General features: G+C 38.0%; 1 protein-coding gene across 1 annotated transcript; it reads right to left on the bottom strand.

Moving 5' to 3' along the window:
* Positions 1–667: 667 nt before the first annotated feature.
* Positions 668–27671, bottom strand: THAP12 (THAP domain containing 12). The gene is made up of 5 exons (XM_043907832.1): positions 27282–27671; positions 13844–13964; positions 10118–10225; positions 5004–5040; positions 668–3555 (listed from the first exon to the last, which is right to left on the bottom strand). The coding sequence occupies exons 1-5, from the start codon at positions 27368–27370 to the stop codon at positions 1622–1624; spliced, it is 2289 nt and encodes a 762-aa protein (XP_043763767.1). The 5' UTR covers positions 27371–27671; the 3' UTR covers positions 668–1621.
* Positions 27672–27712: the final 41 nt, after the last annotated feature.

A 27712-nucleotide genomic window follows, 5' to 3' on the forward strand; every position in this document is an offset into this window, starting at 1 on the left:
CTCATCCTCATAGCGCAGCATGTGGTTTTACAGTTGAGGAAATATACCCAGATTATACAATCTGCCAAGGTCAAATCGCTACTTAAGTGTCCTAAGAACTAGATGCAGCTATTAAAAGGCCTGCTGTGTTTCCTCCTCTGTCATCCTGCCATCGTGAACCTGAACAGTTCTGTCAAGGACAGAGGCACCTCTCAGAGCTCTGGATATAAGAAAAACCCTGTTATCATTTTTATAGCTTGCATGGGTAATGTGTCCTGATTTGACACATCTGCCTTGTTTGTATACAAGAAGAAAATGCACTACTATCAGTAAGACCCAGCAATCGGCAAATACACTCTCATCATGTTTTCTGAAGCTCAAATAGCACTAACTTATCCCAACATAAACAATTCAATGTTTCTGCAATATTCATTCATTTACATTTTGGCCAGCAACAATTATGCAAAAGTTAACTATATCAGGGGTTATACAACATATAATATTTTAAAAGTTAGATACATCTTACATTTAATAACTTCACAATTAAAATGGTTTTTTTAATACCCAAGTAGTAAACCATACACCAAAGAGAAAAGAACTTACCTTCAATTGTGAAGGTGATATTTTTGAAAAGATAATTTTACCACAAGAATCTGTTTTGTCCCCACGAAAAAAAATGTATCTGAACTTTACACAAAATTCACATTTTATTTAGGTTGAAATAAACTATACAAAATTGATTTTCTTCACCAAAAATAACAGCAATATTTTCTGTATTATTCCTAGATAAACTACAAAACACTTCTTTTTGTAGGCTTTCTAGGCTTTGCTTGTAAATCAAGATGAGGCAGTAGATACAGTCATGGAAAAAGACAGAAGAAAACAGACAAATCAGTTGTCAGTATCCATGGCCTCTGATCCTTTCTTGACCATGAAACTGAAGTGTTCAACATATACCTGCCAAAAAGCTTACGAAGACGTAGGCTCAATAAAGGAATGTAAACAGCAATAACCAGATGTGGAACAACAATGGCAGGCTCTTCCATTCAAATTTTAACTTGTTGCTTTAACTTCACTTGATAAAGAGAAAATCTACACTGAAATCCTTGTTTGACAAGCTTACACGTTTCTCTTGTAGTCTGATAATTTTCTTAACTGTCCTTTACAGATTTTTAATAGCATACTTATAACTCCTACTATTCAAAAGTCAGTCATGAGCTTCACTGTAACATTTTACAAAATGCATTCCTTCCTCCCATACCTCCTCTAACTTTATTTTTTCAAAGATCTGATAACTTAATACCTGACAATTTGATCCACAGTGATAAACGTAATGTCTAAAATCACTTAACTAAAACAGTTCCAAAGTGCCATTAGCAGACATCACATAAAACTGTAATATGGTACTTTCAGTGCTATCTTCTGGAAGAACAGTTAGATCTCCAAAGCATGGGCATTCAAACAGGCCATTTAAACAGGCAGATTATCAATGACTAATGTACTCAATGGGAGGCCTACAGGTCAAGATATTCAGTGATTAAGTGGCCTACCCTTACAACTTTTCTGTAAGATATTTTTAAATTTCTTACAAGTTTTTTTTTTCAAATATCAAATATAAGAGAAAGTCTAGATTAAAAGTCTCTTAGGTATTTTCAATGGTTTCTGAATTATCTGTAGGAAGCTCTGACTTACTTGTATAGAGTTTGATATATGTATCCACCATTAAATCCAAATCATGTTTAATATCAAAATTTATGTTAAGCAAAGCCAAGTTACTTGATCTTTGATCTGTCAAAGTGTTCCTCAAGTATGCTTTGAGACGCTTTCGCCCATTTTCATAGCGTTCATTCTCAACTTTCATCACAGGAAGAATACACAGGACCTTCAGCAATGCATAAACATTAGGAAAAAACTTGATGTCTGGTAGATGAAGGGCTTCATAAATAGTGGATGGAAGTTCTATATCTTTCCCTCTGTGTTTCCATTTGATTCTCCAACAATGCAGCTCAGCAGAGAGTGTGTCAGGATTAGGTAAGTCACTTCGGTACATGTCAGCATGGTGCTCCTCTGACGTATTGAATTTGAGCTGTCCCATGACAGAGGGTACCAGGGATAAGCACTTAAGAGCTTTGAGGTGCTGTTCTGAGAATATATCTTTCAGTTCCTGAATAATGTGTTCCACAGTTGGAACACTTAGAGTTTCTTTATAGTAACTCTCAGAGGTTAGCTGAGATTCCAGGTTACTGTGCTGAGCTCTGCGAAATTTCCCTGGGAGTTTCATCTGAATATCAAGTTTGGTTGCCAAATTTGTGGCTTCCTCAAACCAAAATTCATGATAAACTTCAATATTTTCCATCACTTCATTTAGAGAATGTAACACTGCAGTCAAGCTACTGGCTGCAAAAAAGACATCAGAGGTTTGCCCCTGAAGATTTTTCCCAAAGGCTCTTGTAAAAGATAAAACATTTTTAAGAACAACAATGGTAACGATGAAATCAAAATCTGTTATCGCACTACAGAGGACAAATGCTCGGCCAGCTATGTAGTTATTCCATCTAACATTTGTATCACTATTTATACCATCTAAACATAAAACAAGTGCTTGTAGGAGGTCCACTAAGATTTCAAAAGCATCATGCCTGCCTGTCCACTGAGAATGGCAAATTTCCTTCAGTTCTTTGCCCCTTTCTTCATTGTTCTGAAAGAGGACAGAAATTATATTTTCAAGCTCTAAAAGCAGTTGTGGTGATCGATGAAAAAAAGAACAAACTTCCTCAATTGTTCCTAATGCGACAGATACTCCCATAACAGGCACTGATTTTGCCAACCACATATTTAAGGCACAGGAAGAGCAGAGAGTGTAGATAGCTTGGGGATATTTCTCTAAAAGTCTAGAAGCAACAACTTTCATTTTGGATGAAAATCCACTAGACACAATGTAAGCCTGGCCACGACAGTACTCCATGTTTAATCCCCATTTCTCAGTTATTGTAGTGTGAAATTTCACAGCCAAAATTTCTGCATCAGCTTCATAAGGCAGGAAGCCTACAAATTCCTCTCTCAGGTTGTGAGCTTCATCGACAAACCTCACCAACACAGGCAGGTGCTCTTCCCCCGCGATGTCCACCACATCGTCAGTGATGATGGAAAAGAAGTGAGAGTCTCTCACCTCCCTGAGGGTCTCTTCCCGAATGCAGCTCTCGCAGATCTCCAGCATCTGTTTCTGCTGTGTCTTGGAACAGAACAGTGTGTTCACTGCTGTTGTCTCAAAGCGCTTTCTCAGAACCTCTTCACCAGAATTGATCCGGCACTCCAGCAGTGCTTGAAAGTTATCAGGAGTAAAAAGACCTTCTGGGATTTCATCAGCTTCATGTCCATCCAGAGGTATGTTTTGTTTTCCCATAAGAATCAAAATTTCAAATAAAGATTTTAAATATTCTTTGTTTTCCTTCTCTTCAAGAGTTAAAGGTAAAATGTCCTCATCCTGCTCTTCACCCCCTTCTTCTGCACTGGGATTCTGAGCATTGCTGTTGTTTACTTCTTTATGTTTTGGTTCCTGTTCAGAAGTTTCATCAACTGGAAAACAAAGAATTAATTTTATAAACAGGCTCATAAGGAATCATACAAACAAAAAATTACGTATATGACTGGTTAAATATTTAAAATCCACAAATTCATTCATTCAACACTCACGAGTCACCTACTAGACCACAGATTAGGATGCAGAGATTAAATTAAGACACACTCTAGTGGAGGAGACAAACATTATGAATGAATATATATTCATCCTACATGTCAATGCTATTTTGAGAGGAACAATTTCTTATGAATTTAAGAAGGCACATTACATATACAGACAGTCCATGCCCTCACAAAAAGGACAGGAAGGACTAACATTTACTGGGGCACTGTGCTGTCCTCTATGTAGCACACTGCTCCCTCTACAGGCATGTTATCAACCCCATTTAACAAATGAGGACAGTAAATAATTGCCAAGGTCACAGATAGAGGTGAAAATTCAAATCCAAGCTTGTCTGGCTCCAAGGTCCATGCTGAAACTTTTAAGCAATACTTTTATATGAGAGATGAGACAATACACTACAAATTATATTCATGCAATTTCTAGAGCTATATTAGTATATTATTAACAGAAATCTCAGCATAATCTCTTCATATGTGGATGGGAGAACTGAGGCCCTGAGGTTAAGGGTTCTGACCATAGTTAGCTCACAACCCTGTAAATCCTGGCCCCTGTGGCCCCTTTAGGTTCGTTTTTTAACCATCATGGGTTAGTAGAAGCCCGAACAACAAAATGCATGTGTAGTTCCCCAAATCTGGCACCCTGTTTCAAGACACAGAATATCCTTTGCTCCTTTCTTTGCCTGACTCCATGTCTCTTCATCTATAAAGGGGAAAAATAATAGTCCTTACCCCTCAGGGTTACTGTGAAAATTACATGAATTAATATATGCAAAGCTCTTAATGACTTGGCACACAGTAAGCACTCAGTAAAAAGTTATGTTAATAACAATAACAGTAGTAGGAAGAGATAGGAAAGGAAGATTAATAGTAATAATTGATAAAAACAAAAGCTCCTCTAGTCCTCCTTCTTTGGTGACACAGTCAGGCATCAGTGCCTGGAGAACAGCTACTGTGACTCCTACTCTCCATAAAGCCAAGGATCTCAACAGCACTTATTCTTTAAATATTTACCAAGAACTCAGTGTGCACCACAGGTTGCATGGACAGAGATACAGTGAGATACTCTGCCTTGTGCCCCACCACACTGGGAGCACCTAGTGGAAAGAGAGAAGGCCAAGTGCTTGGCATAGTGGTACTCAATAAAGACTAACTGAGCTAAGATTTTATCTCACAGACAATTGCGGACCACAGGACAATGCCTACCACACTCTTACATCATTCTCACAGTAGGTTTTGGACATAAAACGTATTTATTTGTCCTTACCAGGTCAAGGCCTTTTAAAAAGGCATTCAGAAGTTGAGTCATTAACACTATCACTTACTTTTTTTCTGTTTCAGTGTCCTGATTTCATCTTCACTCTAAATGATAAGAAAAAAAGAAAGAATTATCTTTAAGAAAACTGAACTCCAGTGTATCATCACAGACTCAAGTAAAAAGCATATTATGAGTCAAATTTAATTCTTTTTTTTTTTTTTTTTTTGGCCATGCCATGCAGCATGTGGAATCTTAAGTTTCCTGACCAGGAATTGAACCCATGTCCTCTGCAGTAGAAGTGTGAAATCTTAACCACTGGACCACCAGGGAAGTCCCAAATTTAATGCTTTCAAGAGCATAAATGCTTCATAAAGAATACATTCTTCAAACAGACGGATGGCAAGAAAACTAGAATAATCTGCTAATGACTCCAAGTTTATAATAAAATACTAGAGGGTAAAGAATACATCATTTAACTTTATACCTAAATCATCATAATTTGGGGTTACAAGTATGTGCTGGCTAATAAAAGGCATGAACATATATGATGGCACTTGAGGTCAAACTCAAGGTCCATAAATCATGCCCCCTCCCCAAATCTAACCCCAGGGGATGTCATGTAAAAGGGATTTGCTGGATCCCAGAACCTAACATGAAAGCTGCGAGAAATCTCTGGGAAGGAGAAAGTGACAATGCCAAAATGGAAGAGAAATGGATACAAGCAGCACAGACAGCCAAGTGACATATTCAGGCTTAGACTGGGGGAGAACTTTCTAAATGTGTCCTTTTCTCTCCCTCTAACCCACGATAACTATTAGATCACAACCCACCCCATTACTATTGTAGGGCATGAAAGCAGCAGTACCAGTGGCAGCTGGAGACAGCAGGGTACCTGCTGGGCACACAGGATGTGGTACTGATAAAATGTCAGCAGGTTAGGCAGTCTGGAGCACTCCCTCCTCATCCTATGGGCTGTGGAGTTACAAGGATGGCAGATCTGGAAGAGTGTGCCTCCTGTAAGATATCTGAGGTTCCTTGAGGGGCAGAGAACAGGAAATGATAGCTACAGGATGGGAAGTGATTGAGCTCCTCACCCCTGCTTCATGTTACTAAGAAAGCTGATGTGCAGTGTCAGCATTCATCTATGAGAAGTCCCAGGAAAAAAACAGAGCAGAAGAAAAGCATGAAGAAATAAAAACTGAGGATTCCTCAGAACTGTACAGTATCAGTCTGGATAAGAAAAAACCTCACATTCAGATATAGTTTAGTGAAATTTGAAATATCAAATATGAAAAAAATATTTAAAGGAGAAAAATGCATTCACCTAAAAAGGAACAAGAATGAGACTGGCATTGACGTCAACAGCAATAATGGATGCAAAAAAAAATTAGAAAGAATATCACATAGACTATACATACCCTCTATGCATCAAACATTTGGGGGCATAAAGTTTTAAAAAATAAACCCATGTCTAGAAACTAAAAATAAAAACAATCTTATGTTAAAGAAACAGGGGAAATTACAAAGCATTCACAGTTGAACAATGAAAGCACTACATGTCTAAAATTGTAGGATACAGCTAAAATATAGACATTTATAGCTTTGAATATACGTAAATAAGTTAAAAATTCAAGAAGCTAAAAAAGAGCCAAAAAATAAATCCTTTGAATCAAGCAGAAACCAATAAAATAGTTCATAGGTATGGCAATCAGTGATAAAACTCACTACTGTTTCTTTGAAAAGACTATTAAAGTAATTTTAGGAGCAGAGGAAGGCAAGCATCTAAAACTCTAGGTGAAGCTCATAAAGTTTTGGAAACATATAAAGCACAAGAAGAAAGAGAAACAACAGAAATAAACAGAAATGGTAATCAAAATATTCCCTCATCCACCTAAAGCCCTCTGATGGTTTTACCAAGTTCAACCTAACTTTCAAGAGCAGACAATATCTACCTTATACAAGTTTTTCTAGGAAAATTAAGAGAGGAAAAAAAGAAAAGTTATCTAACTCATTTTATGAGGCCGATGGATCCCTGATATCATAACTGTGTAAGAAGAAGACGTGAAAAGAAATTACAGGCCAAGACTTATAAATGCAAAACTGACCAACTAAATCGAACAGTATATGAAAATGAAAAGAAATATACTGCAATCAATTGGGCAAAGACGGTTCAACATCAGCAAATCCATCAGTGTTATTCACTAAGCATTAAAGAAGAGGGAAAAAAAGAACAGATGCAATGAAAATATTGATATGTTCCATAAGTTAAGACACACAAAAAACCTCTGAATATGAGGACTGAAAGAAAATAAAGGGTATTTCTTTAACTTGATAAAAAAAAATTACCTAACAATACCAATGGAAACATCACATTTAATGGAATAAGACAAGTGTATCAGCCATGACATTACTGGGACTACTCAATACAGTTCTAGAGATGACCCTGACCAAACAATAAGACAGGCAACAGAAAACATTAAAATTGGAAGACTGAAAGAAGAGGCAAATTTGTCCTTATTTATAGATGATACAATCAACTACACAGAAAACCCAGTAGACTATTAGAATTAATCTTAAAAAAAAAAAAAGGGGGGGGGATCTTCAAAATTGGTGGAGGGACTTTCCTGGTGGCCCAGTGGCCACCTTGCCATGCAGGTTGCACATGTCTGATCTCTACTTGGGGAAAGAGGACCCCACATGCCATAGAGCAACTAAGCCCTTGTGCCACAACTGAGGCTGCACACCACAATTACAGACAGTCCATGGACCACACTAAAAGACCCCCGCATGATGCAACGAAGATCCCATGAGCCTCAACTAAGACCCAACACAGTCAAACAAATAATTTTTTTAACTGGCGGAAACAATCTCTTAACCAGAAAAACATACTCTCACCGTAATTTAGGAAGTAATTAAGGAAGAATGTACACGTTCTCTTCTAAAGAACAACAAAAATCCTGAAAATTTTTCAAAATTTTACTTTCTGCACTTCTAAATTATAATTTTGTGTGTGTGTGTGTTTATTTACTTGGCTGCACTGGATCTTAGTCCCAGCACACAAGATCTCTGATCTTCACTGCAGCATGTTGTTTAGTTGCTCAGTTGTGCCCAACTCTTTTTGACCCCATGACTGTAGCCCACCAGGGTCCTCTGACCATGGGATTTCCCAGGCAAGAATACTGGTGTGGGTTGCCATTTCCTTCTCCAGGGGATCTTCCTGATCTAGGGATCAAACCCAAGTCTCCTGAAAGTCTCCTGTATTGCAGGCAGATTCTTTTACTGCTGAGCCACACTGCAGCATGCAAAATCCTTTAGTTTCGTGTGGCATGTGGGATCTAGTTCCCTGATTAGGGAGTAAATCTGGGCCCCCTGCATTGGAAGTGAGGAGTCAGCCCCTGGACCACCAGAGAAGTACTGTTTTGAAAGTATTTTAATAGTCTTTTCAAAGAACTAGTAGCTTTGTCAATGACTGCCATGCTACTTGATAGCTATTTTATTGTTTTTTTTTTCATTCGTGGATATGACTAATTAACATTGTAAAAATATTAGTTCAAAGTATTTATAATGAAAATCTCGACAGAATTTCTAGAATATGACAAAAGGATTCTCAAATTCACACATCAGAATAAAAGTCTACAAATAGCTAAGACAATTTTGAAAAAGAAGACTTAAGAAATCACTCTATGTGAAAATGATATAATACAAAGCAATGTAAGGAGCAGCATCCTATCCAGGCTGATTAACAGACTATGTTGGGAAAACTTGATCCTTATAAATAGAAAGGTAAATTAGATCTCTACCGGACACCATACAAATTCAAATGGATCAAAGATCTGATTATGAAAGGTAAATATAGAAGAAAATGAGGAAAACTAGACAAATGTTATCTTTAAAAAGCACATAGCCAATGGATTGAAATGACTCATTAGTACACGAGCACGGATACAAAATGGAGGAAGGGGAGGAATGGGAATGGTAATAAGGAAAAAAATAAGGGGCTTCCTGGTGGCAATGATGACAGAAAGCCAGGGTCTGAGGAGTCTGAGTAATTTCATTTTGTTCATCTAAGGTCAACAAAAACCAGGTAGGTTTTAAGGATATCAAAGGTTTATAAAAACATGCACAAAGATGCCACAGAGAGAGACTTACAAGTTTTATAAACCCTGTCAGTACTTAATAGTGATGGAATCCTTATCTCTAGTAAAACTACCCACGTCTTAACTTTCACTCTTTCCCGTTCTTAATCCCTGTGTGCCAAAATATTCTAGAAATATGCTTCAGTCCCACTTTCTTTACCACAAAGGAAGAGGTGAGTTTTTTTCCTGCTTCCCTGGAAGAAAATGATTTAGTAGCCCATAATTAACAGCATGAAATTAACATGAAATTAAAAGATGCTTACTCCTTGGAAGGAAAGTTATGACCAAGCTAGACAGCATATTAAAAAGCAGAGACGTTACTTTGCTGACAAAGGTCCATCTAGTCAAGGCTATGGTTTTTCCAGTAGTCATGTATGGATGTGAGAGTTGGACTATAAAGAAAGCTGAGAGCTAAAGAATTGATGCTTTTGAACTGTGGTGTTGGAGAAGACTCCTGAGAGTCCCTTGGACAGCAAGGAGATCCAACCAGTCCATCCTAAAGGAGATCAGTCCTGAATATTCCTTGGAAGGACTGATGCTGAAGCTGAAACTCCAATACTTTGGCCACCCGATTGGAAGAGCTGAGTCATTTAAAACGACCCTAAAGCTGGGAAAGATAGAAGGCAGGAGGAAAAGGGGCCAACAGAGGATGAGATGGTTGGATGGCATCACTGACTCAATGAACATGAGTCTGAGTAAACTCCGGGAGTTGGTGATGGACAGGGAGGCCTGGCGTGCTGCGATTCATGGGGTGGCAAAGAGTCGGACACGACTGAGCAACTGAACTGAACTAAACTGAATTAACAGCATACTTTGGCTCAAGTCAACAAGTATCAACTGGCTAAATTTGAGGAAGACTTTCCAAAGCAAATACTAAAACAAACTAAACATTTTAGGTCCATGCTACTTCAATAACCATGGCATTAATCCCCCATAATGCTACACTGATATAGAAAGTAACTTGGTTCAGTGTTAACATGAATGCATCTATACTTGATATCATAATATTATAGAGGATAGAAAAGCTGGAAGCACACTGACATACCAATTCTTTTATTCGTTTTCTGTGTCTACTATGTGGATTATTCAAATGACTGGTAAGATCGAATATTGTTGGTATGGCATTATCTCGGAGAACTGTCCTGTAAGGACTCTGAAAAAGAAAAATGCGTTAATGCAGAAACAGTCCTTAAGAATACATTACACACAAACAAAACTGATTGTTAATGATTTCCCCAGTAGTACTTCAACACCAATTCTAAAGCATAGAGACTTGCAGAACTGATGATGTCAGTCCAGATCAGCTTTCTAACTCCTTTTACATTTGTCCTTCTGGCAATCTTACTATTATAAATGAAGGAACTGAACTGATGATAGGCATAAAAAGTAACATGTATTTGTATTTTATAAATAGTTTTCTAATTCAATCTCCCAGCTACTTTTCTGTTCTTCCATGAGCCTACAAAGGAAAGCAGGCACATAAGTTTTTCAAATTAGCTATCCTCTTTTACGTTTCATAAAAACTCTTCCCTCCTTTACCTGCCATTCACTCCTCCTTCGCTACTATTACTGAGAAGCATTAAGGCACTGTGAAATAATACCGACGAGGACCCAGGAGACCAAGAGCTTCCCTGGTGCTCAGACAGTAAAGAATCTGCCTGCAATGCAGGAGAACCAGGTTTGATCCCTGGGTTGGGAAGATCCCCTGGAGAAGAGAATGGCTACCGATTCCAGTATTCTTTTGTGTGGAGAATTCCACAGACAGAGGAGCTGGCGGGCTACAGTTCATGGGGTCAAAATGAGCTGGACACTACTGAGCCACTAATACTTCCACAGGAGGCTTAGGAGCTAGTCCTTATTCTACCCGTGACTCACTCTGAGACCATGGACAAATACTTTCCCTTTCTGGACTCAGTTTCTTCTTTTGAATAGAACTCAGGTATTGAATTAGATGAAGTTATTCACACACTAATGATCATAATGCTCGCCATTTCAGTTACCCAATCACCTATACTTTTTCATAGTTGACTCACTTTTTTAACTAACAAAATCTTAAGGAATAAAAACTACAAAATAATGATTTGATGAGCCAGTTATATTTTTAACACATATTACAAAATTTAAGATAAAAACTGATTCATGTGCCACTTGATATATGCCACAAGTGCCACTTGATATGTGCCACTCATATGCCACAAGTTATACACATAATCACATTTTTGCAAACACTGAACCAGGTATTTCTAATAATAGTCTTATCACTGAAGGGTGACCATTCTCTATCCTTATAACCTTATTCAATCTGACTAGAAGCTGGATGCACATTTAGATAGTGACAGTCTCCCACAGCCAGATAGACCACATGTCAGGTAGGGACAAGAAGTTTATTAAGAGGTAGAGTAACAGATGAATAACTGCTACTACATTCCTTTAGCTAGTCCAAAGAAACCATGCCTTTAATGTCTTCCCAAATTTGCACTGATAAAAACAAAACACAATTCAGTTTAAAAAGCTTATGTGGGAGCAATGATTGTTTCAAAGCTAATAAAGCACATTCAAAGTATATGTCAAACAAAAGTAACAATCCCCATATGTTTTTAACTCAAGGAAAGAAGGTTAGGAAAATATGATGGAAAATATATATAACTAAAGAGAACACACTTATCTTAAGTTTTATCTAAAGAACTGTTAAACACATTTGGGAAGAATTTCTATTTCTATTCAACATTTTCTAGTTCAATCACAAGCCTCAGGGAAAACACAAAGAAGAAAATCTATTTCTTAATGACATTCAACTTCTAGTGCTGGGCCAATTATCCTCAGTCTACTATGGAGTTTGAATCAGGGATTGCTACGGTACACAATCACTGAAGGGCACAAACACAATACCACACCCTAAGGGCTTTAGCTTTCCTGCTTAGCAAACATCTCAAAGCAAAATCGTATCCATATACAGAGTCAAGTCTTGATACCTTCCAATTAAATAAACAGAGGAGGGATAAAACACTGTGGAGAACTTTAAAATTTCATATAAAATTAATCTGTTATAAAGCAAAGGTATTATAGACCAAAAAACAATACATGAATGAAAAACATGCAATATTTTTACACCTACTCATAAGTACCCATGCCAAAAAAGGCTACATTCTATTCCTGTGCATGACAATTTTATTCAGTATCAAAATTTAATCTTTAACTGCTGAATGAAGGCTTGAGTATAAAGTAATGATCTTACTTTAGCATCAAAGATAATGTTTGGTTTTGGTTGAACTAACCACAAATGTTTACTGATGAGATCTTAAATGCCAAACTAATGAATTCAAAACTCTTACAACATTTGGGTGTAAACATTAGATAACCCAGATTTTAATAGCAATATCTTCTATACATGGAGAAAGAAAATCTCTCACATTTGCATTAACTGATTCAAGATTTAAAAATTATGTGGAAATTTAAAAAGTAAAAATAGTTCTGTTCTATGCTCTGACTAAACAAGAATAGAACTATATTTTTATATTTTTCACATTAATCTTGTTGGAATTAACTGATTAAGAAATGGCATTTATTAATAAAATAAAAATTTTTTAATGCATATGGCATGTGTATTCAAAATAATTTGGGATATTTTTATTTAATGTCAAGAACATAGTTTGCCTTTTAAACAGATGAAATTTTTTATTTTGATCATTACCCTGTTAACAAAGCAAGGCAAAAATATCCCTCAAATATTTGTGATTAAACTGTTGAACCGGAATAGGCTCACCTCCCAATGACTTCACAAGTATCTGCTTCAATTAATTTTGAGAAATAAAATAACCCAATCATTCTTTAGTTTTCTGATGCCTCTGCAAAATGTATCTGAAAAAAATATCAAAATAAATTGCTGCATAACAGTATATAGTGTATCTTCAAATTAAATTTATGTCTATCCCATTAACTGATGACAGTTATGCCTAAACAAGAATATTTGCTTTCATACCTAAGCAAGAATACTTAACAAAATTGTCTTCCTAACTAGTTTTTAATTGTTTCAAGTCTGCTTTATTTCAATCAAATCTGTCTTATCTGTGCCTTTTACGAATCAAAGCAGTAACAGAATCACAGACGGTTAAAAATCTTAGACCTCAGGAATTATCTGCTTTAAATTCTTCATTAGAAATTGGGGCTCAGAGAGGAGAAGTGATCTGGACAAATTCACAGTTAACTGTAATAAGACTAAGAGATTCAGGTCTTGATATGAAATTGCAGATTACTGATGAAAATGTTTTTGTCACATGAACTGTATGATTTGCTTCCTGTTGTATCCAGCACATAAAAATTAAGGGTAGGTTCTAACAGTACACACAAAAATTTGCAAAGAGCTCTATCCCTTGATGAAGATTTCACTCATATAAAAGCTCTAGAGAAGCTGTTCCAAATAAAAATGTCAAATTCACCTTAAACATACACTTTTATAATCATCTAAAATTTTCTGAAGGCTACAAAATAAGTTTAAAAAGTGGTGACCTTTGATAAAGTGGGAATAGGGCATCAGAAATAGAAGGGTTAAAACACACACTAAAACACACACACACACACACACACACACACACACGGAGGTTTTTAAGAACAAAATAGGTACTATTAAGTTCCAAATCTGTCTTCATCTTAAAGGAAAAAATAGTGGCAGGGTGTAAGGATACGCTCCAACATTAATATATAAAGATTTACATTTCCAACCAAATAGTGAGTGAAAACAAAACAAACAAAAACAAACCCTCTGCTCACTTACAGTTCTGCAGATCATAGAGGTCTCAAAGTGTTTGGCGCACAGTCGATAATGTTTGTTTAGCTGATCAGGTGTTTTATCTTCTAAGTCTGCCCTCCTACAGTTCTCCACCCACTTCTGGCATCTACAAAAATAGAGCCAAAATAAAACTATGGACTATGAGCTCAACATTTAAATTTCAGCATTCAGTTTTAAGGTAAATATCTGTTATGGAGAATAGATTTCTGTTCCCCTAGACCCCAAAAATATAACATAATTTGGAGAAGTTGATTAACAGCAAAATGAGAGCTGGAAGAAACCTCAGAAATCATTTAGTACATTCATTTACAGACAAGGTTAAGAAGTAACTTGTCAGAGTCATGTACAAAATTAGCAGTAAAACTAGAACTTAAACTTGAATCTTTCAACTCCCAAGACATCCTAGCATCAGAGAGGACTTAATCATCGGCAGTACAAGCAAAAAACTGCACAACCATGAGGCCAATAGCTTAACATTCCCACTAGGATTTCAACTTAAACAAGCATATGAAAACACATTGTCACTGTAGAAAATCACTAAGTAGATGTTCTGTAAATAACTATAGAGTTTATTACGGAAGCATAATGGCTATATTCATTTGCTTTATTATAAACATGATTATCTACAATGATACGTGCAAAGTAGATTGTAAGTTCCATGAATGCAGGGATTGTGTCTACACAATCTAGTACACAGATGGTGTTAACAGACAGTGACTGAGACAAAGTCCATGTCCTCTAGGTGCTTAAATATCTGTAGGAAAAAATTAACATCATTTTCATCACCATAACGCTTATTAAGCCCTTATAAAGAGCCAGCTGCTGCTGCTGCTGTTTAGTCACTAAATTGTGTCTGACTATTTGCGACCCCATGGACAGTACCAGACACTGCTCTAAATTGTTTCCAAAAAGGATAGAAATGTTCTATGCACCTAAAAGAGAAAAACTAAGCTCTCGGTAGAAATTTCAGGAAAACAAAATTACCATGGTGAAATGTTGATTATCTAACCTAAAATTGTAAAGCATTTCATTTGACCAAGAGGTATTAATTACTATACACAGTAACGATGCCTAAGATGTCTGTATTTTAATCACATTCTTACATAGTTGTACAATGTGATTATAAATATTTCGATTTCAACATCTGAATTATTTGGTATAAAAACTCACTATAAAACAAATGCCATATTGCTAGAGTTTAGTTTGCTTTTTAATTCTTAAATCTCTGGAGATCTTCCACACAGAATATCACTGTCTGTATTATTTCTGAACCAAACTGAAATAGCTTTCTGATAAAAAGAACACTCAGATTCAATCAAGAATAAGTTGAGCAGTGGGCCCAATTAACTACACCTACTTGTTCCATATCAAATACCTAGAAATAAATCTAATGAAAGATATATAAGACTTCTAATAGAAAAAACTTTTAATTTTTATTGTTTCTTTTAGAAAAAAATTTTAAATGAATAAATGGAGGGATACACAAGCTCATGGATTGGTACACTGAATCCTAAAGATATCAATTCTTCTCAAAATGCTTTATTGATTTAATACAATCACAATCCCAACAAGTTCTTTTATGCGCGTCTCTTCGTTGTGAGAGAGAGAAATGACAAAGATCATTCTAAAACTTTTTATATAGAAATTCAAAGGATCAGCATAGTCAAGACAATCTTGGGGGGAAAAAGTCAAAAGACTTATATTACCAGATAGACTTATAAAGCTTATTAAAACTGTGGCATTGGACTTCTCTGGTGGTCCAAAGGTTAAGACTCTGAGCTTCCACTGCAGGGGGTGCGGGTTTCATCCTAGGTCGGGGAATTTCCACATGACTCAAGATGAAGTCAAAAAAATTTAAAAAAAAAGCATATATCTTTTTAAAAATAAGTGTGATATTGGCACAAAGATAAAAAAATAGAACAAAATGGAGAGCTGTGAATGCTTAAGAAAAGGAATCATTGCACAGTGGTGAAGTTAAAAGTTTTTCAATAGTCCTGAATTGGCCATCCGTATGGGAAAAAATGAATATTGACCTGCACTTTCATCTATGGAAAAATAAATTCCAAGTGGATTATAGACCTAAATATGAAAGGTAAAACAATATAGTTTCTAAAAGATAACATAAAAGACTGTCTTAATCACCTTGACACAAAAAACTCTTAAAAAGTCAACAGAAGAAAAGTCCAGCAGAAAAGATGAATAAATCAGGCTACTTTATAGTTAATAACTTATTCATTAAAAGAATCATTTAAGAGTGAAATGGCAACCCACAAAATGGAAGAAGGGATCTGTAATATACCAATCTAACAATGAACTCATATCCAAAATATGTATGAAGAACTCCCTACAAATAATTCAGACAATCAAATGTAAAAATGAGAAACCTGAATAGGCCAATAGACATGAAAAAAAAGCTCAGTAATAAGAAAAATAAAATTTTTTAAAAAGCTCAATCTCACTAGTCATTAGGAAAATACTAATTAAAACTGTAACTAAATTATTACCAATACTGGTTAAGAATGACTACAATGTAAAAGAAATAATACCAAATGTTGAGGAGAAGGTGAAACAACTTTGCCCATCAAGGATAGAAAGGATAAACTGTGGTATACTATTACATACAGACTACTATTTTGGCAATGGAATGAACTAGCTAGATCTCACAAACGTGTTGAGCAAAATAAGTCAGGAGCACACAATATATAATTCCTTTCATATTAAGTTCAAGAGTAGGCAAAACTCATATATGGTGATTGTACAGAAAGAGTTATTTAACACAGCAGGCCTCAAGCTGCTATCTTCAGAAAGACTTGTTTGTAAGGCTGGTCTTTTGGCTGATGTTGGAATTTGGCTTCTCTACACTGATTTAAAATTTCCTCTAACTGATAAGGTGACTTTTAGTGCCTTGACTGTTCGTGCAAACAGTATGACTTTTAATGAAAGTCTGTCCTTTTTCTGGGAGTCTGGAATTTTAGCATATACTAAGCAGAGAGTGTCTAAGTGACCAGAACCCAATAAAAAGTACTAAAGGCTTCTCTGGCACAAATGTTGCATATTCACTGCTGGGGAAAAGTGGACTCTGAGTGACCAGACATGGGAGGGAGAGAACATAAGGAAGACTACACACAGATCCTTCCAACTCTACCTCTGTCTTTTCCCTCTCAGGATGCAGATGCCTGCTCTTACTACATTGCTGTAAGAAATCTTAGCTGTGAGTACAACTATATACTGAGTATATACAGTACAGCTATATACTGAGCTGTGATACAACTATATACTGAGTGCAACTATATACTGAGTTCTACGAGTTCGAGTGAATCTGTGAATATGGGGGTGGCTTGGAGACCCCCCTCAACATAGTAATGATAGTGAGAACAATGGATACATTTAGGGAGAGGTTAACAACCAGGACTGGGCACTTTCTGAGGTGCTGGTAATGTTTTTGATCTTGAACATGACCTGTGTATATTTACCTTACAAAAATTCATCAAATTCTAGACTATCATTTTTGCACTTTTCCCTATGGATGTCATATACCAATAAAACAGCTTCCCATCACGCTTCCCCTCCCCCTCAATAACCAACTAATCTAATGTGCATGTAGTCAAACAGTGCCTACCACGGGGGACAGTAGGATAATAACTGAAAGGACCACAAGGGAGAGGAAGTTTAGGATGTTAGTAATATTCTTTTTTTTTTTTAATCTGGGCAAAATTTTCATGGACATGTTACTCTGAAAATCTAACAAGCTATATTCTTATGATTTGCGATCTTCTGTGTATATATGTTTTACATCAGTAAGTTATAAAAATTACATATGACCACAAGTCTTTCTTTACACACTTACAACTATTTGTGTACATGTTAAAATGCACATACACACTTCTACAGTTATCTCTCAACCTTTCTTTAAAACTAATGTCTTCCCTGTCCTAGCTCTCCCCGTCACTGTTCTGTGTCCTTTTTTTCCCTTGGCACAATGGAATGATTACCCAAATCCATCAACTTCCAAACTGGTCTTACCTTTCTGTGACCTCTTCTCCTAGTGGAAAATGCTTTAAAAAACCAATTTGAGAATACTATCTTTCTCTGATTAAGATCCTTTAGTGACTTCCCATTACTCTTAGGATAAAGAACCAACTCCTCAAATGTCTTACAAGGTTCTGTACAATCTAACCCTTGTTTTCTTTTCCCTCTTCATATCACACCACCCTTTCACTTTGCCACCTCACATGCCTTATTTCAGTTTCATGAATGCACTGTGATTCCTTTTATCATAGGGCTGTTCCCCGTGCTGCTTATTCAACCTAGAATACTCTTCTTGTTGCTTTTTTTTCACTTCCTTTGCACAGGAAAATCTATACAAAGATCTGTCTTTAGATCTTCACTCACATGTCACTTACTGAGGAACAATTTTCAGATTTGAAAAGAGTGTGTACATCACACACACACAAACACCTAGGTAGGTAAGACTATTCTACCTCCATGTACAGTAGTCTCCTCCTTATCCATGGGGGATATATTCCAAGACCCTCAGTGGGTGCCTGAAACCACATATAGTACTGACCCCTATATATACTATGTCTTTCCAATACTAATGGGTAGGTAGTGTATACAGTGTGGATAAGCTGGACAAAGGGCTGATTCACATCCAGGACAGGACAGAGTGGGCCCATGTAAGATTTCATCACGGCTACCCAGGAACAGCTAAAGGTTATTAATTTCTTCCTGCCAAATCCAAAGGTCACTTCCTGTCTTCAACTTAACCACCCTTTTGGTACTAGTCAACCATCACTGACCACTCCTTTTTAAGATTTGAAAGTTTTTCTTTCAATGGCCTCCTACTAATGCCAAGATTTCCAAAACATATTCCAAAGAACACTAGTCAAAGAATTGCTCCAATTTAAAAAAAAAAAAGGTTTCATGGTCAAATAAATTTGGATAATATTACATACTTTATCCTACATTTGGGGTTTTAGATATTTCTCTGGGATCTTGAATAATTTAGCTAATCTCTCTGTGCCTGCTTTTCTCATCTGAAAGCAGAGACTATCTCAAAATTTATTGCAAGGGTTAACTGAAATAGTCTACATAAAACACACAGAATACTGCCTGACACACAGAATATGAAGTATTCTATAAGTATTATTGTTATTATTATAATTCACAGCATTGTTTGGAGGATTAAATAAGATCATATGAAAGTACTTTAAGATTGTATCTTATAGAAGTGATTCTCAAACATCATTGTCTCAGGAGCCCTTTACCCCTTAAATTATTGAGTAACTAAAGAAATTTTGTTTACATGTATTTTATCTATCAATATTTATGACTATAGAAACTACAACTTAGAAATTTAAAATATTATTTCATTAAAAATAGCAATTCCATTACACGTTATCATAGATAACATTTAATGAAATAACTATACTTTCCAAAACAAAAACCATTTAGTGAAAATAATGGCACAGTTCACCACCTTTGCAAATCTCTTTTATGTCTAACTTTATAGAAGAAAGCTACAGTCTCAAATCTGCTTTTGCATATAATCTGTTGCCATACGTTGTTTTGGCTGAAGTACAAGAAAGAAATGACTTCTCAATGATATGCAGTTTGAAAGACTATTACAATATTCCTATTTCCTACATAATTGTGGATGTTCTTTGATAGAACACTAAAACTCCACAAGCGGTGGTTTCTTAAAGATTAGCTGCAATGTGGAATTTGAAACCAGACCAATGAGCCTTTTCATACTGTTTGATTAAAATCCACTACTCTTAACTTACACTTTGACTAGAACTTTTATCCATGTATGTCTTTGTAAAATCATGAATTTATCAGTTTGGAAAATATTAGTTCAGTAAGTTTGGCAGACTGGCTAAATGGTAACACATTTCATTATAGGATATATTTTTTAAAAGTCACATTTATCAATATCACCACTGATTTCATCAGAAAAGTCTAATTAGAGAGTTGTCTGGCTCAAGGTAAGGAATATAAATTTTCCAAAATTATAACTTTTGTTTGAATGCTTGGCTGTCAGGTGTTTTTCTTTAACTGGCAGGCTTATTTTGTTCATTTCCAAGAAAATGTCTACTAAACACCGATATCTGAAGTCATACTTAGAAAATTTTATAAAACACAATATATAACTTATCTGAGTAGAGACTTCATAATTTTATAAAGTCCCTGAAAAACTCCACAGTACACTCCTGAGATAATGAGCACAAAAAAGGCAAATAATGTCAGTGTTATTATGAAGTAGTTTTCACCTCTTAAATTCCGTGAAAGGGTCGTGGGGACCCTCCTGAATGCCTGGAAACCACCATTTTACATTTTATACATTAGAGTATACCAACTCTCAGTTAACTTTGATTAAACTACCAAAGAATCTTATAAGACCTCACCACCTCAGGGGAAAGTCGGTACTGTCTGAGAAGAAAGAAGAATGTTTCAACTGCCCAATTCACTCTAATAAGAAGAGCAATTCATTAGCTCTAGCTGTATCTTCACCTGATTTGGGGATAAGTTCTACTAAGCTTGGGCAATAATCAAGCCACCCTGGGGCAATTTAGGTATTTTTAAAGAAATTTTAATTTTAGGTAACTTATCTTCCTGCCACTGCCCTAAGGTGAGTTGATTATATTATATATATATATTTAAAGTGTATTAATGCTACTTTTTCTAAACCAATATGAGGTATTAGGGTACGAAATTCCACAGAGTGCCATGTATTAATTATACTCTTGAATTTTAAGTTACTTCTAGTTGTTTTTCAAAGTGTGCAGAGGGACTTCCCCGGTGGTACAGTGGGTAGGAATCCCTCTGCCAATGCAGGGGACACGGGTTTGATCTCTGATCCGGGAAGACTTCACATGCCACAGGCAACTAAAGCCAGTGCACCACAGCTACTGGAGCCCCCATGCTCTAGGGTCTTCGAGCCACAACTAACAACCCCTTGTGTCACAGCTATTGAACCCTGTGTACCCATGCTCTGCAACAAAAAAAAACCACAATGAGAAGCCTGTACAGCGCAACAAAGAATACCCCTCACTCACTGCAACTAGAGAAAACCTGCGTGCAGCAACAAAGACCCAGGGCAACCATAATTTTTTTTTCATGTGCATGGAATTTATAAATATAATGAATGGGAAATATACTATTTAACAGCATTAGATATATCTATATTTGTGGTTAGCTAACAATGTGAGTTAACTTTTGAATAATAGATGGGCTGGCAATGTCACCTTTTATCAACCCTCCCTACAACCCATTTACAGAAGGAAAAAAAAAAAAAACTAGCTATAACCACTAACTCTAAGAATACAATTATTAATTCAGTATGCAACTCTGGAAACTATTTCTTTATTATAATAAACTCTAGGCACAGTGAAAATTTGTCAAATACAGTAGAATTTGAAATCCTATAGTACTGATTTTTGGTTGTGATACAAAGTTAAGACTTTTAGTACATTAAGAAAATTTGACAGACACAAAAGAACTATTACTGTATGACTGACTTAGATAATATGAGTATAAAGTACCTAAAACAGAAAAATTCATGAAGACTGAAAATGGACTGGGGTAAAAAGTTACTGCTTAATAATTAAGTTTTTGCTCAGGATAACGAAAAAGCTGTGGAAGTAGACAGCGGTGATGAATGCAGAACACAATGAATGGTAACTAATGCCACTGGATTATACACTCAAATATGCTTTTTAAAAAAATGATTAAAATGGCAAATTTTACACTACTGCCATTTTACATAAGGGACTTGAGCATACATGGATTTTGGTAACTGCAGGGGATTCCTGGAAACAGTTCTCTACAGACACCAAGACACGCCTGCATATTTTTATCAAAAAAATGTTAACTTAATAACATGACACACCAAAAGCCATTTAACTGCACATTTTAAATAGGTGAATAGTATGGTATGCGAACATCTCAATAAAGATGTTTTTAAAAGAGTTTTTAAAAAGCTCGTAATTTGGTCATGAAATACTCAAAGGGCTCTTACATATAGGTTGGTGCAAAAGTAATAGCAGTCTTGCCATTGTTGAACTTTGCTGTTTGAGAGTGGAATACATTCTTATATAAATGTGGTTAATACATCATTTTAATGCTACCCATCTGATCCACTATAGCTTTCTGAATCCTGGTGAAACTATTACATCTGAGAAGTATGCTCAGCAAATCAGTGAGATGCACCAAAAACTGCAATGCCTGCAACCGGCATTGGTCAACAGAATGGGCCCAATTCTCCTCCACGGCACATCGCACAATGATTGCTTCAAAAGTTGAACGAACTGGGCTACGAAGTTTTGCCTCATCTGCCATATTCACCTGACCTCTCATGAACCAACCATTGCTTCTTCAAGTATCTGGACAACTTTTTTTTCAGACAAAACGCTTCCACAACCAGCAAGAGGCAGAAAATATTCTCCAAGAGCGTTGAATCCAGAAACACCATTTTTTACACTACAGGAATAAACAAACTTATTTCTTGTTGGCAAAAATGTTTTGATTGTAACTATTCCTCTTTTGATTAATAAAGATGTATCTGAGCCTAGTTATAATGATTTAAAATTCACGGTCCAAAACCGCAGTTACTTTTTCACCAACCTAATAAAACAGGGCAGAGTCCAGTGCCAGTCCCTGACAGTCCAGTGGTTAAGACTCTGCCCTGCCACTATAGGGAGCACGGGTTCAATCCCTAGTCAGGGAACTAAGATCCTGCATGTCACAAGGCAAGGCCAAAAAACAAATTAAAAAATAGATAAAACAGGACACAGCTTTGTTCATTGTCACCTGAGAACAAAAGTAGGATCTCCAAAGCATAAATTATAAGGGGGAGGCACATTTCCACTCAATACAAGGAAGAAACAATAGTCAATGCTGTCCAGAATCCTCAAGTATCCCCTCATAAAGCAAAGGAACTGACACTAGAGGTGTTTTAGCAAAGGTTCACCTGTCAGAAATGTGCAGAGCCTCTTAAGGGTCCATAAATAACTTGATACAAAAACATGTCTATGTCTTTTTTTTAACAGTCCTTACATTAGATTCTCAAAAGGAACAGAGACCCAAGAAAGTTTAAAAGCCACTACTCCTGAGGGAATTCCAACACTTCAAAGGATACTGCACTAGATCTACAAACTCCTTCCAAATCTGAGACTTTAAGCCCCTACAGGCCAAACTCCCCATCTATGGAGTATAATGAAAAGAGTATTCACTACCTATAAAGATTAACAACCTGTGGTCCAGAATTGACTGGTGGTGCCTTCATCATGCAAGCGAAATATACTTCCAATTGGGCTCAAAGGAAGTAAGAGAGAGAGGCCCAATCAGATTAAGATGCTCCTCTTCTCTGCTCCCACAGAACCCAATGGCTATTCCTCACTCTCCTGAGTTAGTTGTTCCTTCTTATCTCCCTGAACTTTAAACACTAAGAATACAGGGCTCAATCCTCAGACCTAGTCTACTTCACTTACCCAGTTCCATGGTTTTAAATACCCTCTATAAACTGAGAATGCCCATATTCACAATCTCCAGTCCGGAAGTCTCTAAATTCCAGACCTGTATATCTTTTAATAGTTTTGGCTCTTAAATATTTAGGTCATTGATCTAAACATGGACAATTCTGAGTTCATTTATGGATACGTATGAAGAAAAACATCTATTCTTGAATGTCTATCAGGGATCTCAAACTTCACATGTCCTAAATCAAATTTTTTATAGTCCTCCACTGAACCTGCTCCTCCCAGTCTTCTATAGCTCAAAAAAGGCTCAGGTTAAAAATCTTAACAGTCATTCTTCATACAGATGGCCAACAGGCGCATAAAAAGATACTCAAAATCACTAATCATTAGAGAAATGCAAACCAGAATCACAAGGTACCACCTAACATGAGTCAGAATGGCCATCACTAAAAAATCTACAAATAACAAATGCTGAAGGGGGTGTAGAGAAAAGAGAGCTCTGCTACACTGTTGGTGGGAATGCAAGTTGGTGCAACCACTATAACAGTATGGATGTTCCTCAGAAAACTAAAAACAGAGTTACTGTATGATCCAGCAATCCCACTCCTGGTCGTTTATCTGGACAAAACTGTAATTCAAAAGATATATGCACCCCCATGTTTATAGCAGCACTATTCACAATAGCCAAGGCATGGAAACAATCTAAATGTACATCAAAAGATAGATAAAGACAAGGAGGTACACATCTATAATCGAATACTACACAAGACATGACAAAGAATTTAATAATGTCATGTGCAGCAACATGGATGGACTTAGATATTACCATACTAAGTAAGTCAGAAAGAAAAAAACAATACCATATGATATCACTTATATGTGGGATCTAAAACATGACACAAATGAACCTCTCTACTGAAGAGAAACAGACTCACAGACATAAAGGACACACCTGTGGTTGCCAGTGGGGAAGGTGGTGGAGCAGGGTTGGACTGGGAGTTTGGGGTTAGCAGATATAAACTATCATACATAGAATGGATAAATAGCAAGGTCCTATTGCGTAGCACAGGGAACGACATTCAATATCCTTGATAAAACACACTGTAAAAGAATTTTTAAAAGAATGTGTGTACTGGAAAATTTTTTTAAAAGAATGTGTGTGTATATATATAACTGAATCACTTTGCTGTATAGCAGAAATAATACAACATTGGAAATAAACTATACTTCAATTTTTTTTTAAAGGCAAAAAACCCTGGAGTCATTCTTGACTTCTGTTTTTCTCTTACAACCTATATCTACACCATTAAAAATCCTGCTGGCTTCACCTTCCAAATAAACCTCAAATGCAACTATTTACCACCTCCACCTCTATAAACTTGGATTACTGCAATTAAACCTGGATCATTGCAACTGCCTTTAACTGGTCTTTCTGCTCTCACCCTTGCTTCCCTACAATGTACTCATCAAGTTAGCCAGTGATTCTGTTAAACGTATAAGTCTCTCTCTTCTAAACCCTTTGATGACTTCCTATTTCACTCAGGATGCCATCCTGCTTTCCGCAGCCTACAACAACCTACACAATTTGCACCTAACACAAACACATGTACATTTTTCTGGTCTCATCTCTTCCTCTTCCACATCCCTCTGAGCTTCCCTGGTGGCTCAGAAGGTAAAGAATCTGCCTGCAATGGGGGAGACCACAATTGGGTCCCTGGGTAGAGAAGACCCCCTGGAGAAGAGAATGGCAACCCACGCCAGTACTCTTGCCTAGAGAATTCCATGGACAGAGGAGCCTGGTGGGCTACAATCCATGGGGTGAAGAAAAGAATCAGACGCCACTGAGTGACTGACCTTCCTTAAATCAGCTTGAGGACTCCTGCTTGTACCTCTAACAAGCATGCCCTGCCTTTACATTTACTGTTTCTACAGACTGAAATGTACTTCCCCTGGATACTTCCATGGCTGACTCCCTTACCTACCTCAGGTCTTTGCTTAGATAGACTCTCTTACTGAGGCCTTCTCTGATAATCCTATTTAAAACAGCAACTGTGCCTCCCCTACTACTCCCATTTCGCTACCCTCCCAGCCCCCTCCCGTCAAAGATTTGCTTTTTATCCATAATATTATGACCAACCTAGAAAGCATAATAAAAAGCAGAGACATTACTTTGCCAACAAAGGTCCGTCTAGTCAAGGCTATGGTTTTTCCAGTGGTCATGTATGGATATGAGAGTTGGACTATAAAGAAAGCTGAACACCAAAGAACTGATGCTTTTGGAGGCTAATTACTTTACAATATTGTAGTGGTTTTTGTCATACATTGACATGAATCAGCCATGGATTTACATGTATTCCCCATCCCGATCCCCCCTCCCACCTCCCTCTCTGGGTATTCCCAGTGCACCAGCCCTGAGCACTTGTCTCATGCATCCAGCCTGGGCTGGTGATCTGTTTCACCCTAGATAATATACATGTTTCGATGCTGTTCTCTCAAAACATCCCACCCTCGCCTTCTCCCACAGAGTCCAAAAAAATAAATGAAGGAAAAAAAAAAAAAGAATTGATGCTTTTGAACTGTGGTGTTGGAGAAGACTCTTGAGAGTCCCTTGGACTGCAAGGAGATCCAACCAGTCCATCCTAAAGGAGATCAGTCCTTGGGTGTTCATTGGAAGGACTAATGTTGAAGTTGAAACTCCAATACTTTGGCCACCTGATGCGAAGAGCTGACTCATTGGAAAAGACCCTGATGCTGGGAAAGATTGAGGGCAGGAGGAGAAGGGGACGACAGAGGAAAAGATGGTTGGATGGCATCACCAACTCAATGGACATGGGTTTGGGTGGACTCCGGGAGTTGGTGATGGACAGGGAGGCCGGGCGTGCTGCGGTTCATGGGATCACAAAGAGTCCGACACTACTGAGCGACTGAACTGAACTGATTCATCAGCATCTGACAGACGGTGTATCTACTTAATTTTCCCCACTAGAATGTAAACTCCATGAGAACAGAGACTTCGTTTTATTTATCTATTCTCTCCCAATGCTCAGAACAATGCCTAGTACATAGTAGGCATTCTATAAATATTTGTAGAACAGCACGCTATATTATAATCGCCTATTTATATATATTATATATCTACCTCCTTAAATGGATTGTAAGCTTTCTGCAGGCAGGAATGCTGTTTCATAAACTCTGAATTTCCGGGACCTCTAACGTTAGTGCCCTGACACACACACACAGTAGGTACTGGCCGGAAATGAATGAATCAACAAGACATGCCAAGGAAAATCCTCAGACTTTCAAACACAGCCCCTACTCTATCACTCTCTAAACACAAGTGAGAGCGGGTGGGTTACCTCAAGGAAGACGTTTCAATAACAACTACCAAGCCCTCTCGCATACCCCGTCCTCTCCCACGCCAGTTATCCCCACATTAACCAAGTGAGATAATGAGTAACGGTCAGAAACAGAATTTGAACCATGAGCAAGTCCGAAGGAGGGAGCAGTTGTGACTGGAGATCAAAGGTGGTCAGACTCCAAAAAGAAACACTGTCCCGGGGGTAGAAGGGCCCCGGAGACCACAACCAGATTCCAGGTCCCTCTTTTGACAGCTAGGTTAACTAAAGCCCAGAGAGGAAAGCGGCTTCTCTGAGGTCACACAGCAAGCGAAAAAGGGCAAGAACCCACCTTACCCACTCGTGCCGCCCAGTTGCCTCTTATTTCGAGTGGTGCCCAACACGCAGAGCCCCCGCGGACGCACGTGCTCCGAGGCCCCCGCGCGCCCGCCCGCCCACAGCTCGAGGCCCGCTCCCCACCTCGGAGCCGGGTTGGGGTCGACAATTGTGTCCCACGCCCCTCAGCCCCGGAGCCTGCCCAGGGCCGGCGGTTGGCAGCGCGGACCGCGGAGGAGGGCCCGGACTGCCAGCTCGGCGCCCGCCGCTCACCTGGCCGGATCCCGAGGGAACCTGAAGAAGGCCAGGTCCGACTGCGTGCTCTTCCGCGTGCAGTTGGGGGCCGCGCAGAAGTTCGGCATCGTTGTCTGCCCGCCGGCCGACCCAGCCCTCCCCTCCCCGCCTCCTCAGGGCAGCCCGCCCGCCCGTCGGGGCCGGGGAGGGGAGCCAGGCCGGCCGGCCGGCTCGTCAGGGCCGGTTCGCTGGGGGGGAGGGGCGGGCGAGAAGCCGCGAGGGGCAGGAGGGGCGCCGCGGTCCGAGGCCGGGCTGGGGACGCGGCTCCACAGTGCTGTGAGCGGCCGGGAGGATTTACCGCCGCCGCCGCCGCTGGTGCACCTCCCGCCCGCCCGGGACGCTGCCGCCTCCTTCCCACAATGCACCCTGGCGCCCGGGGGTGCCCTCTCTTCCCTCAGCCTTCCTTCCCC

This window comes from Cervus elaphus, chromosome 1, assembly GCF_910594005.1.
Source record: "Cervus elaphus chromosome 1, mCerEla1.1, whole genome shotgun sequence".
Taxonomy (NCBI): Eukaryota; Metazoa; Chordata; class Mammalia; order Artiodactyla; family Cervidae; genus Cervus; species Cervus elaphus.